The sequence below is a fragment of the Drosophila hydei genome, unplaced genomic scaffold, assembly GCF_003285905.1.
Source record: "Drosophila hydei strain 15085-1641.00,03,60 unplaced genomic scaffold, DhydRS2 tig00008122-arrow-pilon, whole genome shotgun sequence".
NCBI lineage: Eukaryota > Metazoa > Arthropoda > Insecta > Diptera > Drosophilidae > Drosophila > Drosophila hydei.
The window spans coordinates 6,334-21,563 of NW_022045833.1; the positions used below are offsets into that span (position 1 = coordinate 6,334).

A 15,230-nucleotide genomic window follows, 5' to 3' on the forward strand; every position below is an offset into this window, starting at 1 on the left:
ATATTTAAGTTAACGTGCGCATCCATTTGCATTTTATGAGCGCCCACTCCAATTTGGGATGCAGCCGCAGCAGCGCAGCATTCGGCATTAATAATGCAACAGCCAACGCCGCAATAATATCACAAACACGAAAACACACACACACACACACACACACAAGTGCACACATACACAAACAGTTACAATCGCGCCTTGCGCCTCCATTCAATGCCAAACAATAAACGCGCACACACACAGTCAAAGCTTAACTAGTCGACATTGTTGTCTCGCCTGTGTGTGTGTGTGCTTGCGCTGCCAGCCTATAGATGGCGCTCGCACCAGCAACTGCTGAGCTTGTGCTCACATAATCCGCTGTGGCAGTCTTTTAGGAGCACTGCTGCCGTGCAGTTCGTGGCGCATCGCGTGGCGCCTCGCGCAATTCTTCGTTTTTCTCATTCAATGGTTTTTTTCCCTTGCTCGAGTTATGCAAAATTTAATTTTCTCTATTTGTTTGAGGCTGGCAAATTGGCTTAGCGTGGGCGGGACATGGACTTGATCAACATATGCTTAGTTATTCACGGTGCGCCTGATGGAACTGCAGCCCAAGTTGCACAAGAAGCAGCAGCAGCAGAAGCATGCAACATTTGCGCTGTGCCACAAGTTAAACAAAATCTTTCCAATTGCAGGTAACGCAAATGGGCATTGCCCGACTGTGTAATACCCTAAATGAAAAGCAAGTGTCTGCCAGGCCAGATAATGATTGAAGTGTGGTGACTTTAAAACTGTAGAGAAACTTAAGAAGTGTGCAAAAAGTTATTAAAAAATACAACAAAGCGAATAATAAATTATATTTCTTGACTCTAAAACTGTAAGTGACAACTGTGACTCTATAACTGTAGTTGTGCTACTCAAGCTCGCATAGTGAGCTGTCAACTAATATGCCCACTTACTCTTTGGCTAAAGGGTATAAAACAAATCTGTATACTTTAAAGTTTTATGTTCTCTGTGTGACTCTCAAACTGTAGCATAGCACTACAACTGTTATCTTTAGCGTGACCTTTGCAACTTTTGCTGTAGCTCATATACTCTTTATAGGGCAAACTCTGAAGAGTGACTTAGACTAGAGACACTTAGTTATGTGTTTTGATGCGGGTCTGCTATACAATAAAGCTGTCATATGCTAAGTGAGTAGCTAATATACCCTAATATACTCTTGGTTACAACTTATGCAAATATAGTTTGACAACTCTTTATAGAAACTTTTTAAAAATAGATTCTAAATCTACTCTACTTCATTGATTTACAAGTAACTAGCTAATATACCCTCTAGCCATTTGACTAGAGTATATTCAGAATATTTTACTTCTTCTAGATATATAATATATAAAAGTTACTTTAGAGTGTTTTCTTAGTATTTCTTTTGATGCTGCACAGGTCTAGCTCTTGCAAGTCTAACTAATATACCCGTTTCAGCCCAGCGTATTCAAATATTTTTGGGCTGGAACGCAACTTTGTGATATAAGCCAGCTGCGGTCAGTCAGCAAAGGCAAAAGAACTCTTGCCACCAAAGCTCTCCCTCTCTCTCTCTCTTTCTCTAGCGGCATCCAAATGATGTCATGCGGCAGCTGTGTGGCGTTCAGTCATATATGATTCGTGTGCCGAAACGCAACGCACTCAAAATTTGGTTGTTAAATCGATTCTTGAGTTGCTACGCATAAGAGTTTAACCCACTCTCTCCCTCTCGCTCTCTCTCCCTCTCTTTCTCACAGCTCGCATTCACTACTTGGAGCGTGAGGAGCAGCGTCCCAGCAGCAGCAGCAGCCGCTTGGGCAACGAGGGCAGCATCGATGCCAGCGTCGCCAGCGCTTCGCCGCCGAGTGGAGTTGGCATCTCGCCGCAGGGCTCGCCGCAGCTGCAGCAGCGCCTGGGCAAGCATCTGAGCAAATCCGCTTCAGAGTTGAACGGACACGACTGCCATCACAGCAACGAGTCGCCGCATTTGTCGCCGAAGCGCGCCAAGAGCGCCGCCTCCCAGCAGCTGGTGGGCGGCAGCAGCAGCGTCGGAGGCGTGGCCAGCGGCGTGGGCGTGCTGCAGAAGACGCACGGTTTCTTCAACAATCTGAAGCATCGCTGGAGCCGGGCCAAAAGCAAAGATCGCATCGGCCGCAAGTCGCCCAGCGACTTTCTCGAAGAGAGCACCGACTATGCCGCCGACTACAGCTCGGAGAGCAGCTCCGTAACCCAGAGTCCGCGACATCGTGCCACCACCATTGGCTCGCCGTTGGCGCGAGACTTTCGTGCCACAGCGAAAATGGCGCAGGTTATTCAACGTTTCGGCGGCTCCATGGAGGGACGCATCGATGAGCAGCCCGAGAACGGAACGGCGACAACAGCTCAGCAACAGCAGCAGCAGCAGCAGCAGCAGCAGCTGGATGCACTGCAGGTGAGTCTTAGAGCAAAGCTTTTTCTTATGATTTCATTTTGTTTCTTTCGTGAACCTTTTTATTTGCAACTATTTCAATTGGATTTGTTTTTCTATTTCCACTAAAAACACGAAATTTATTTCGAAATTCATTTGATGCTTTTTTCTGCAAAACTTGACGCACGCAAAACGGCAAATTGTCGTTGATCGATAAACGATAACAATTGCAAAATGCCCATCACTAACGACCACAACTGCAGGCCGACGAGCTGCGTCGCAAGCGGGAGACACAATTACGACAATTCGTCTTCTTTCAGCTGCGCGTCCATCTCAAATCCGGCTGCGACCTGGTGGCCATGGACAAGAACGGTAAGCCGCTAGCCACTAGCTACTCTATCCTCTAGCCAACACAAAGGACCCGCGCACACACTCACACCCACACACACACACACGAGCAGAACCACACTCCAACACGCCCTGTCTGTCAGTCACTTATGTTTCCTTTGTGTTCTCCTCTGCGTCAGGACTGAGTGATCCTTATGTCAAATTCAAGGTGGGCGGACGGCTGCTGCACAAGTCGCGCACCATACACCGCGACCTCAATCCCGTGTGGGACGAGGTGTTCATTGTGCCCGTGGAGGACCCATTTCAGGCGATTATAGTAAAGGTAAGAAGCATTGGGAGAGCTCTGACAAAGACATAAACGAAACAGAGCTGCGCATACATTTCACAAGAGCTTTAAGTTTTCAAGCAGTAAGCTTTAATGCTGTAAAGATTAAGAGTGAAGTCTAAGCGTAGCTAGTTAGGTAATCTTAAAGCTTTAAGTGCAAAAAGTATGTAGGGCTTTTAGGAATTGAAAGTTGCTTAAAGCTCCCATAAGAGAGCATAGTTAAGTATACATTAAATATGAATGAAGTGGCGAGTTAATAAAGCAGCTTTGCCGTTAAAGAAATCTTGCTAGAAGAAGAGCTTTGAAGAGCTTTTATTTTCTTAACAAGCTTAAAAAAAGTAAACTTTTTGTTAAGCTCGCTCTATGTCAATGATAGAAGACAAATAGAGAATGAAAAGAGAATGAAAGATAAATCATTGAAAATTGAGCTTGAGCTTTGAGATGTGCTAAAGCCTTAAAGCTAGAGCGTTGATTGTGAGCTTTGAAATACATAAATCTATATAAAATATATTTAAATATATTTTACAAAAAAAACTTTACCAAATAAGAGTAAAAAATATTAAAGAATTCTGTTAATCATGAAGCTTATTGCGGTTTACTGAGAAGCTTTGAGTAGGGAAAAAATAAGAGAAAAGCTTAGATAAAGCGTAAGGATTTTTGTAGGCTTAAGTCTCAAAAGAATTACTCAGCTCATGGCTTCAAAGCTGCTTATGACTACTAGAAAGGACTTTATTTAAATCTGGTAGAAGAGCTGCAGTTAGTTTGCTAAGCTTTAAGATCACAGAGTTCAGCTTTAATGCAATTATTATAAATATTAAAGTTGATGGCAATTAAATATTATTCTAATCTCTAACTTGTTAAAGAGGAAGTGAAGAAGAAAGATAACAAGCTTATCATGACTAAGAGCAGTAGTTTGCTAGCAGAGCTTTAAGTCAAAGGTAGTCAAATTTAGTGCAAAGTCAAGTAACTATTCAAGGGAAATACTAAAACAACCTCATTAAAAAAATAACTAAGAAAGATGCACAAGAAACGTATCAAGTTAAAGAACTGTTGCTCATCCTTTAATGATAACAGCTTTAAGGCAATCGAACTTGTGCCGGCAGAAGGCGTAAGGCAATAGCAAATGGCAAATTATTACACAGCAAATCAATGAAAATCAATTTCCCAATAGCATTGACAGCAAGCTGCCGAAAATAATTGCCTGCGAGTCATTCAATTTGGCAAATTGGTGCGCAGTCGATGCTCGCTGCAAGCAGAGTTAACCGAAAATCAATCAAACGATTCCCCACAGGTCTTCGACTATGATTGGGGCCTGCAGGATGATTTCATGGGCTCGGCGAAAATCGATCTGACTCAACTGGAGCTGGGCAAGGCGGAAGATATCAATCTGCAGCTGAGCGATACGAACAACGGTGAGCCGGGCCTCAGCATGGGCGAGATACTCATCAATCTGACTCTCTGGCCGCGCAGTCAGGAGGACAAGGAAATGGTAGGTGGCTGTCACAACAAATGCAATAAGCAATTTGTTCAGCGACAATCAATTTGGCAATGCTACAAGTCCCAAGGTGAAAGGCAAGCATAAGATACAATGCATCTTAGAGATATAGATACGTGTTGCCACTGCCAGCCGCGCTCTGATTGAGCTATTGAGCTATGAGAGTCACGGCTCGACGTGCGCCCTATTCCCCTTCCTCTTCTAGCTACGACTTATTTCCTTTCTGTGCAGAAAGTTGTTGCGTTGACTAAGTCGTATCTCATAGATTAAGATACTTTGCTACTGCATGGCTGTGGCTTGCTTCTGCAATGTATCTTGCAGATACACATAGCGTTAACAGATACTTACTTTACTTTACTCAGTTCCCACATTTCTTATTAGAATTATTACTGCTATTAGTGTCTGGTAGATAAAGTATCTCGTAGATACAATTACTTAGCTTGTTAGTGGCGCACTCTCAGCTACTTTTCACCTTTCCTTTTCCATAGTCGTTCAATTTCAATAAGCGTCTATTACCATTATTCTGTTTCCAAAGCGAAAGTCATGCATGTATCTCACAGATACAGATACATTTCTCTCTAAACAGTAGCGCCTTGATTTGGCTACTGTTTGTAGCTCATCCATCAGCACTTAGCCAACTTCCGTGCTTTCTCTTTGAGCCCATTCACTTTACATAATCGTCAATTACCTTATTGTTCTGTCATTCTTTGGCAATCGAAAGTCTCCTCAGATTGCGTGCAGATTTATGAGTCGAACTCTTGACTCTAGCCAAGTCGCTCAATTAGCAACTTCAAGCGACTCAAACGGCACTCGTGTGGCTCTAGTTACGTGTAGTTGCCACATACTCAGCCACGACCTGCCGCACCCTCTCGCACATTAACTTTTTGTTTTGATCGCCGCTTTTCGACTGCTCATTACGTTTAGACGTAAGCCGCTCAACTTGGGCAACAACAAAAGCAACAAACAACAAACAATGACAAAGGGAAAATACCCCGAACTGTTACGTGTAAACAGCAGTAAAACTGGGTGCTAGTCAAGCTATGACAACAATTGAATACTCTGCGCATTTTGAATGTACATGAATATGCTGACACCTTTCTATGCGATTCTCATGCACAACATTTTGCGAATGCTTGAGGGCAGAAGTCTTCTCTTGCTTTTTCTGTCTTCTTATCTTTGTCACTTTATCTCTCTCTATCTATTTCTCTCTCTCTATATTTCTCTGTCTCTATTTTATTATTATCTTTTTGCCTTTCTCTCTGTCCAGCTGTCTCTCTCTATGTCTATTTTCCGCCCTCTTTACTCTCCCTGCCTTTTTCATCTCCCTCTTTCATTGTCCTTCTCTTTCAATCTCCCTCTTTCCTTCTTTTTCTTATTCTCCTTCTCTGTTTCATCGACTCTCTATCTCTCATTGTCCTCCCTCTCTCTCTCTGTTCTCTCTCTCTCTCTGTCACTCCCTCTCGCCCATTTTCCCTCGCTCTCTCTCTCTATTTCATTATCTATCTCTCATTAGCTCTATCTCTCTCTCTCTCTCTCTCTTTCTCGCTCTCTCTCGCTCTCTCACTCTTTCTCTTTGCCATTCTTCCTACATTTTTGCTTCTTCTCTTCATATTCTCTCTCTCGCTTTGATGAGGAAAGATCACCCTCTCTTCTTATCCCCTCCCTAACCTATCGACCACCTGTGCAAATTACTTTTATCTTCCATTCCATCGCGCCTTACCTTTTTCATTACTCAGCTAGAGGTTAGGCAACCCGTTGGGCATAAAAGTTTTTAAAGTTTGTGCTTGAAATTAATTATAGACACTGCAAGCCACACACATAGGTGTACGCGGTTGGGGGAACAATTAGATTCATCGTACAAAGGTCGCTCGACACCAATTAAGGCAGTCGCTGCTTATCAGCGACTCAGTGGTAGAGGCGAGCTGATAGGGTGGCAAACTGTGTGCTTGAGTGCATATGCCCGCCTCAAGGTTATCTCAGACTCATTTGCCGAGAGAGCGTCGAGCTGAAGCCCCAATTGTTGCTTCAGTCGTCGCGCGCTGCTTCGCTGTTCGAAGTGGAACTGCGATTTGAGTTGTGTTCGGATTATGGATTGGCCTGGTCCCATTTACCGGGTTGCGCCGCGCATGTTGCTCAAGCGTCTGCGGCAGCAGCGCAGTGAGATCTGCGAGCAGCTGGAGCTGGGCTGCGAAGAGCTAAAGGAGGTCAATTTGAAGCTTTGCTCTTTCCGCAATTGTGATTTGTGTCTCAATCGAGATTCGTTTTCCCTGTCAACTTACAGCACTTTCAACGTAATTCCAAATTGGCTGAGTCATCGAAACGTCTCAAGTCACAAATCTGGAGCTCCGTGGTGACAATTTTGCTGGTCAAGGCCAAAGATCTGCCGCTAGCCGAAGACGGGGGCAAGCTCATCGACATACACCTGAAGTTTAGGTAACTTAATCGAAATCAAGTTGAAAGCAAACCACTTAGCGGGCTCTCCTTAGGCTGGGCAACGAGAAGTACAAGAGCAAAACGTCATGGACGGAGCGCTGGCTGGAGCAGTTCGATTTGCATCTCTTCGATGAGGATCAGAATCTCGAGTTGGCCCTGTGGAATCGCAATACGCTCTATGGCAAGGCCAACATCGATCTGAGCGTCTTTCAGCGTGAGACCACGCATGGCATATGGAAGCCTTTGGAGGACTGTTCTGGCGAGATCTTCCTCATGCTAACGATCAGTGGAACTACGGCTCTGGAGACGATTAGCGACTTGAAGGCCTTCAAGGAGGATCCGCGTGAGACGCAGTTGATCAGAGATCGCTACAGCTTCTTGCGCAGCCTGCAGAATCTGCGGGACGTCGGACATCTTACGGTTAAAGTATTTGGCGCCACGGGTCTGGCAGCTGCTGACATAGGCGGCAAATCGGATCCCTTTTGCGTGCTGGAGCTGGGCAACGCGCGGCTGCAAACGCAGACGGAGTACAAGACGCTGACGCCCAACTGGAACAAGATCTTTACCTTGTAAGTAGCAGTTGGATAAGTTGTATTGCTTGTGCCTCAATCATGTTTGATCCCTAGCAATATCAAGGACATTACTCAAGTGCTGGAGATAACAGTTTACGACGAGGATCGCGATCACCGCGTCGAATTCCTGGGCAAACTTGTGATTCCACTGCTGCGCATCAAGAGCGGAGTCAAGCGCTGGTACACGCTGAAGGATAAGAATCTGTGCGTGCGTGCCAAGGGCAACTCGCCGCAAATACAACTCGAGCTGACTGTGGTCTGGAACGAAGTGCGCGCCGTTTGTCGCGCTCTCCAGCCCAAGGAGGAGAAGCTCATACAGCAGGAGGCGAAGTTCAAGCGCCAGCTCTTTCTGCGCAACGTGAATCGCCTCAAGGAGATCATTATGGATATACTAGAGGCAGCACGCTATGTTCAGTGAGTACTTGATAGAGATCTTTAGCTGATCTACAGTTGATCTGCTCTCTGCCTTCCACAGAAGCTGCTTTGAGTGGGAGTCGCCGGTGCGCTCCGGCATTGCCTTTGTTCTCTGGATCGTGGGCTGTGTCTATGGCGATCTAGAGACCGTGCCGCTCGTGCTGCTGCTCATCATATTGAAGTGGGTGACACACAATGAGCAAACTTAGCTAGAGTCTTAATTGCATTGCCTTCACAGAAAATGGCTCATACGCCTGATCACCGGCACCACAGACGCCAATGCGGGCCACTACGATTACGAATACGATGAGGATGATGACGACGATAAGGAGAAGGAGGAGAAGAAGTCAATTAAGGAGCGCCTTCAGGCCATACAGGAAGTCTCGCAGACCGTACAAAATACGATCGGATATTTGGCCTCCCTAGGCGAGAGCACCATCAAGTGAGTCGAGGCTCGACGAAGGCGTTCGATTTCTGATTTCATTTCTGGTTTGCACACAGCACATTCAACTTTTCCGTCCCCGAATTGACCTGGCTGGCGGTGGTGCTGCTGCTGGGCGCGATACTTGTGCTGCACTTTGTGCCGCTGCGCTGGCTGCTGCTCTTCTGGGGCTTCATGAAGTTCTCCCGGCGCCTGTTGCGTCCCAACACGATACCCAACAACGAGCTGCTGGACTTTCTGTCGCGTGTGCCCGACAATGAGGAGATTGTAAGGAAAGCAGACTTCTAAATCGCATCAAGTCTCAACTCTCTCTCGCTCTCTCTTTGCAGAATCAATTCAGAGAGCTGCCGCCGTCGGCAACCACAGATCTGGCTCGAAGTAATCCCAAAAAGAAATTGAAGGGCTCATAGTCTATAACCAGCGCTGATGCGGTGATTGGGCCGCTGCAGCACAGCGCAACTGGGACACAGCATTTGATGCAGCGCTTCCGCGCCAACACCAGCCAACTGAAGCACAAATTTAGCCAGGCCAAGAGCCTTAGTCTAAGCCAAGGCGATTAGTCGATTAGTCCATTAGCAAGTATTTAATTGAAGGCACAGGAATCCAAGACGCAACTTTAACTAAATGCACCAAAAGTTTTTATGCTTAACTTAAGTACTTAAACAACACACAAAATAATAAGTAAGAGCTTTGACAGTCGGCTCCCCTCGACTGCGCCATACTCGTTCACAGTGCGATACAATGTGAAAGGAATCGTTCCAAATTGGCTGAATCTAACTCAAGATTAACTACTCCGATCAGCCCCATGAGCACAGTGGGCGTGGCTATGTATAACACTGTCTCGGCTATACTAGAGCTTATATAGCCGAAGTTTCATGTGTTTAAGGGGCTTAACTGAAACGAACGAATTCCCTTCTACCTCTCCGAAGAAGCATTATAAAACTAATATGCTCGTTTTTACTTTGCAAGCGAGCATTGCCAAATAAATATGCCCAGTATTTTCAAATTAGAAGCATCTATGGGGTTACATTAATTAAGAAACAGGCATTACAAAGCCAATATACCTGATTTTCATCTTGTCCATAAGCATAACAAAACCAATATACTCCTCTACACTTTCTGAACGAGCATATGAAAACCTATATACCTCTATTTACATTCTGCACAAGCATAATAAGCCCAATATACCCCATTTTCACACTGTAAGTCAGCATAACAAAGCGAATACACCAATCTCTACCTGCTGAACCAGCATATCAAACCGAATATACCCCATTTTCACACAGTAAACAAGCGTAAGAAAACCAAAATACCCCATTCCATAGTCCAACTAATATACTCCTTTTATAAACAATGTGAACGAGTATCTAAATGAAATTTTAATCTCTCTTTCTCGCTCTCTCTCTCTCTCTCAGTTAAAAATCGAATCAAACTATTTACACTTACATATAGATACACTGAGCGAAACCATTTGCCGTTCAGCGTTGTAAATACACCGAAAGAATATTGAACTTTACCTAAATACTATATATGCCCGATGTATATATAGTATATACATATATAGAACCAGTGCGTGTACCTAAACTTATTTTTAAACATCTATGTGTATTTACCAAGAAGAAGAAGAAGAAGCAGGGGAAGAGGAAGAGGAAGGGGAAGAAATCTACCAAAACAAAATTCCTTTGCAATCGTATGAATATTAAATTTAATTATTTATTGTATATTTCAATTTGTGATATTTTTCAAAGAATTGCAACTAGGCGTACTATGTGGCTTATCCAAAAGAGATATATATATATAATTATATATATACAGATACCTTTGAATACCTTTACTTCTGAAGTTACCCTACGATATGTATTTATATATATATAGATTTCATTGCTCCTCGATATAATTTAAGGCTTTTTATATGCATACCTAACACACATACATTTATATATATATAAATATTTACTATAACTAACTAACCATATGGCTGCAACTACTCAATTAATTATTGTAATTAACTCATCAATGAATCTAATTAAAACATATGTGTGTATAGCGCGGATGCCATATGAATTGCTATCCAAAAAAAAAAGGAAAAAAAATAAAATCAAAGCAAAAGCTCCAATTAGATAGTCGAAAACTATTTTCTATTCCCGCAACAAGCAAAGTTTTTTATATATACAAATCCTAATTAATGAATTGAATTATTAATTAAATAGCACCTAAGTTAAGTTTGTTAATTATTTTTCAAAAATATGACAACCGAATATTATTATGAAAAACAAAACAAAACAAAATAATACAACATATTTTTGGATTTCGCTCAAAAACTAATCAGCGTAAAGCTTTTTATTCCACGCGCCTGCCAAACTGTTCGTTGTTTGGTAGGTTGCTTGGTTGGGTGACTCTCAAACTGTGAGCTTTTCGCTTACATTGTTTTTTATTGCCGTTTGTTTTGCTCGAATTTCTGTTTACTTGCAAAAGCTTCAAATTACATTAAATTCTCCCATTTTTATTAATTAATTAAGAACACATGTTTGTCACTGGAAGTGTGAAAGCTTCCAACGCGTGCTGGAACTCAATTATTTGAGCATAAATTATTAGACCAACTAGAATCCAACTAGATCGATGTAGCTGTGCTCGCTTATGCTTATCAGACGACAATTCCACTTGAACTTGGCAGCTATTATGCAATCGACAAGAAATCGAATTAGATAAACAGATTTTTGTATATAAATACAATTTTAATATATATTTTTAGCACATATATCAAAATGGGAAGGAAGCCTTAAAAGTCGCCAGCACATCTAAAATCCCAATTGGGATTTTAACATAATGCGCAATAAATGCAAAACTGGATGTTGTGTGGAAGTCCAATAAGAGATGCCGCCCGCGTGGCAGGCTGTTTAGTACTTCTCGTTCTTCATGAAGTCATAGACGATGGAGAAGTCCTTGCTGCCCAAGCCCTGTGACTTGAGCGTACGATAGATTTGGTGGGCCAGAGCACCCATAGGAATGGGTGTGTTGGAGGAGGTGGCCACGCCCGAGGCCAAGCCCAAATCCTTGGTAATCAGGTCCGTGGAGAAGCCACCCTTGTAGGAGTTGTTAGCCGGAGCTGTGGGCGTAACGCCGGGCACCGGGTTGTACATCTCAGAGGCCCAGCAGCGACCGGTCGACGAGTTAATAATCTCAGCAAAAGTCTTGGGATTCAGGCCCAGGCGCATGGCCAGATTCATGGCCTCGGACACACCAATCATGGAAATGGCCAGCATCATGTTGTTGGCCAATTTGGCCGCCTGGCCCATGCCATAGTCACCGCAGTGGGTGATACGCTTGCCCATGCACTCGAGCACAGCTTTGACGGCATTGTACTCCGCCTCAGTGCCGCCAACCATGAAGGTCAACGTGGCCTGCTCGGCGCCGGGAACGCCGCCAGAGACGGGGGCATCAATGAACCGAGCGCCCTTGGCGCTGATGCGCTTCTGCAGGGACTTAACGAGAGTGGGATCAATTGTGGAGGAGTCAATGAAGATGGTGTTCTTGTTGACGCCGTTGGCGGTCATCTCCTCGTACGAGGCATCCACAATATCATTGTTGGGCAGCATGGTGAACAAGAAGTCCACGTTCTGTGCCAACTCTGCGGTCTTCGCGTAAACCGTGGCACCCTTGGCCTTCAGGCTATCGCAGGCTGGCTTCGAGATGTCGAAGACATGGAGCTTGTGGCCCGCCTTGATCAGATTGCTGGCCATGTGACCGCCCATGTTGCCCAGACCGACAAAGCCGATGTTCTTGGAGCCACCCTGGGTGGACATGCCACGGATCAGAGTCTGATTCCAGGCATTCAACATGGACTGTGACACAATGCGTAGCGACATGATAAAAACTGTCTGTGAAAGATTTTATAGTTATGTAACAGTTTTTCTATATATGTGGCTGTACCCCCGCCAGCCCGCAGACCCTCCCTTTGCTTGCAATAACACACCCACCTGTATTAAACTCGAAGCGAACAAGTGATAACTGCTAAAAGGTTCTACACGATCGGACCACTGCCAAAAGCACACTGAACACACACTTGGACCAACCGGTCGACGTTGGATGGTCACGTAATGCGGCTTCTTTCCAGCGACAGGCTTGCCAACGTTCCGGCAAGTGAGCAGCTAAACCGAGTGTTCAGCAGGTTTTGGCGTGCTGGCAACTCTACTAGATCAACACGCTCTCTCCCGCTCTCTCTCCAATTCTTACGCTCACGCCACTAGCATTTCCAGCTTGTTGGCTCTTGCTCTCTCACTGGAAGTTTATTTTTATTTATTATTCTATTATTGAGGCACACACGCGCTGGCGACTTATCTTGCAGCTACGCAGACATCGTCTGATGCTTGTGGGTATGGCATAAAGTGGGCGTGTTTGAGTTTATTTGTATATGTACAAAAGCTGCGCAGTCAGCGCTGCTCAAACTGTGCGCAGCTTTTCTGTCGCTTGGCAGCAGCTGATAGCTCTTCCAATCATTATGTAGTTATAAATGTTGCTGTTGTAATTTTGGCTTATCTTGCTTCCAGTTCGCTATGTTTACATAGCTTCCAACTGGTTCGTTTATCAATTGAACTTGAACTAATTCGCTTTGTTTATCTTCTGCGCGTTCCTTTCGCTATTATTCCATTCTGTTTTTTTTTCTTTTGCTTGCTTTCGTCGAGTTGCGGCAAATATCGTGCATAACTGTAAACGCACGCGAAATTTCCAAATCTATTTGTACGCCCCACTCACTTTCGTTAACAATATTCGCCCTTCATGATTTGCCCAATTGTTTGTTGTTTGCAAAATATAACCAAAAATATATATAAAAATAGATATACAAAATTGTGAATATCATATTTCATATCTGCGTTGATAACTTTCCCACCAGATACCGGGATCACCTAACTGTTGTTGTTGTTGCTGTTTTTGTCAGTTGTTTTGGCATGCATGAAATTGCAACTGGGTCTGCGTTTCGCAAATTTCGACCATTTTATGTGCTGCTTATGCAACGTTGCCGTTAACGTCGACGCCGACGCCGGCGTCGCTGCTGGCGTCGTTATGCTTTCGTTAGCGTAGAGAACCTGCTTCCAGCGAGGAACCGATCACTGAACCGATCTGGCAATTACTTTGTCATTATTTTTGCTAATATCTGTGTCAGCGCGTCTGCAGCATCATAAGTCAGTGTGGGCAGTTTGCCGGTTAGCGTGGCTAAGTGCGTTTCGATTGAGGTGTGTTTCGGGTTACACCAGACAACAGCAAAAACGAGGACATCTGCCCAACGTTTCAATAATAAAAGAAATCACTTTACATAAGAGCTAAGCACTTGTCAAACAGTTGACAACGACAGCAACAACAACAGCAACAACACCTTCTTATCTAATACACAAAGTGCAATTCAGCGTATGATTAACATTAGCAACAAAAACAACAGCAGCAACATGAACAACACCAAACAACAACATTCACATTAACATCGACATCAGCAACAACAACCGCAGCAAATGACCGAGTGAGAGCGCGTTTTAAACAATTTACACCAAACAAACTGCAGCAATTAAAAGCGATTGCAACAGTCGAGCAACGACTAGTGGCTATCCTGTAAATTAGTGGAGCAAAGCGAAACTGTTGTTCAGTTGTCAACTCTTATAAAGATACTGCAGTAAAACTATATATTTATATATTATATATTTATATATACAGTAAAACTATATATTTATATATTATATATTTTGTATACCCTATAAATCTGGCTTAAGCTGAAGATAAAAGCAAAAAAATAAATTTGTGAAAGATAATACCTTATATACAATACAATTTTTATAATTTAGGAATTCATAAAAAATTACCTTTTCTAATAAAAAAAACTCGAATCTATGTGTTTGAAATTATAGATAAAAATCATTCAGAAATGTTTCTTATAATATATAATTCCAAACAAAACATACACTTAATATAAATTGGAAATTAATATGGAGTAAGCTATACTAAACTCAAGTTTTATATACCCTTTAGAAAGCACTTACAGGGTAGATATATTTAGAAAAGTGATAAGAAATCTGTTCAAACTAAATCTAAATCTAACAAAAAGTCAATGCGAGTCATCTTGACTTAAGGTCTCACATACCCCATACAAGTACAGGGTATGCACACATGTTTAACAAAAGCACCTCATTATAGCATAAAGAAACCCATGAGCATGAACAGCGCCGCCTTATGACCATAGCAAAAGGTGCGCTCGGCCAAACGTCGCATCGTCTGTGCTCCACATTAGATCGCATCGCGTATACGCCACGTTGTACGCTGCTCATTAGGCGAGTCCAAGCGTTGGCTTGTCGTACTTGTTGCTCTTGTTGTTGTTGCTAATTTCCATGCAGCAACAATGTCAAAACAAAAATTTCACTCACTTAGCCAAAGGCAACACAGCGCAACGCGCAATGCACTTGAGATTGACAGCGACAAGGAGCAGCCCAGATTGAGGTACAAATTGAAATTATAAGTGAGTTCAGCTCTGTGTGTGTGTGTGTGTGTGTGAGAGCATGCCAAGCCCGCATTATATTACGGAGATGAGCAAATAGTTTCTTGACCCGATCACGAATTTTTATCGCTTTGATGTTAATGAATTTGCGTGACTTTTCACCACGCCTGCACATGCCGCAATGTTGATCTATACAAATGCCATATAACGAGCTGGAGCTATTGGCACAGATAGAAACGGACTGTCATTTGTCATTTGCGTTAGCTGATTTTTTTTTGCGGATTTCGATTTCCGGCTGGCACGTAATTCCAACGTACATTTGGCA

At 43.5% G+C, this 15,230-nt stretch overlaps 2 protein-coding genes across 5 annotated transcripts; one reads left to right on the top strand and one right to left on the bottom strand.

Moving 5' to 3' along the window:
• Positions 1–1,754: 1,754 nt before the first annotated feature.
• LOC111604281 (multiple C2 and transmembrane domain-containing protein) lies at positions 1,755–9,994 on the top strand. Of its 3 annotated transcripts, XM_030225126.1 has the most exons (11): positions 1,755–2,422; positions 2,719–2,770; positions 2,926–3,068; positions 4,363–4,560; positions 6,848–6,999; positions 7,053–7,568; positions 7,626–7,985; positions 8,047–8,166; positions 8,224–8,427; positions 8,487–8,694; positions 8,757–9,994. In XM_030225126.1, the coding sequence occupies exons 1-11, from the start codon at positions 2,291–2,293 to the stop codon at positions 8,835–8,837; spliced, it is 2,166 nt and encodes a 721-aa protein (XP_030080986.1). In that variant the 5' UTR covers positions 1,755–2,290; the 3' UTR covers positions 8,838–9,994. The 3 variants fall into 3 exon arrangements, with proteins under 3 accessions (XP_030080986.1, XP_023178096.1, XP_023178088.1); XM_023322328.2 differs by lacking the exons at positions 1,755–2,422; positions 2,719–2,770; positions 2,926–3,068; positions 4,363–4,560 and adding an exon at positions 6,610–6,781 and having other exon boundaries at positions 6,823–6,999; XM_023322320.2 differs by lacking the exons at positions 1,755–2,422; positions 2,719–2,770; positions 2,926–3,068; positions 4,363–4,560 and adding an exon at positions 6,610–6,770.
• Positions 9,995–11,141: 1,147 nt separating this feature from the next.
• Positions 11,142–12,505, bottom strand: LOC111604074 (probable 3-hydroxyisobutyrate dehydrogenase, mitochondrial). Of its 2 annotated transcripts, none has more exons than XM_023321960.2 (2): positions 12,405–12,505; positions 11,142–12,305 (listed from the first exon to the last, which is right to left on the bottom strand). In XM_023321960.2, exon 2 carries the CDS (start codon positions 12,291–12,293, stop codon positions 11,325–11,327), a length of 969 nt encoding a protein of 322 aa, XP_023177728.1. In that variant the 5' UTR covers positions 12,294–12,305; positions 12,405–12,505; the 3' UTR covers positions 11,142–11,324. The 2 variants fall into 2 exon arrangements, with proteins under 2 accessions (XP_023177728.1, XP_023177737.1); XM_023321969.2 differs by having other exon boundaries at positions 11,142–12,301; positions 12,405–12,472.
• Positions 12,506–15,230: the final 2,725 nt, after the last annotated feature.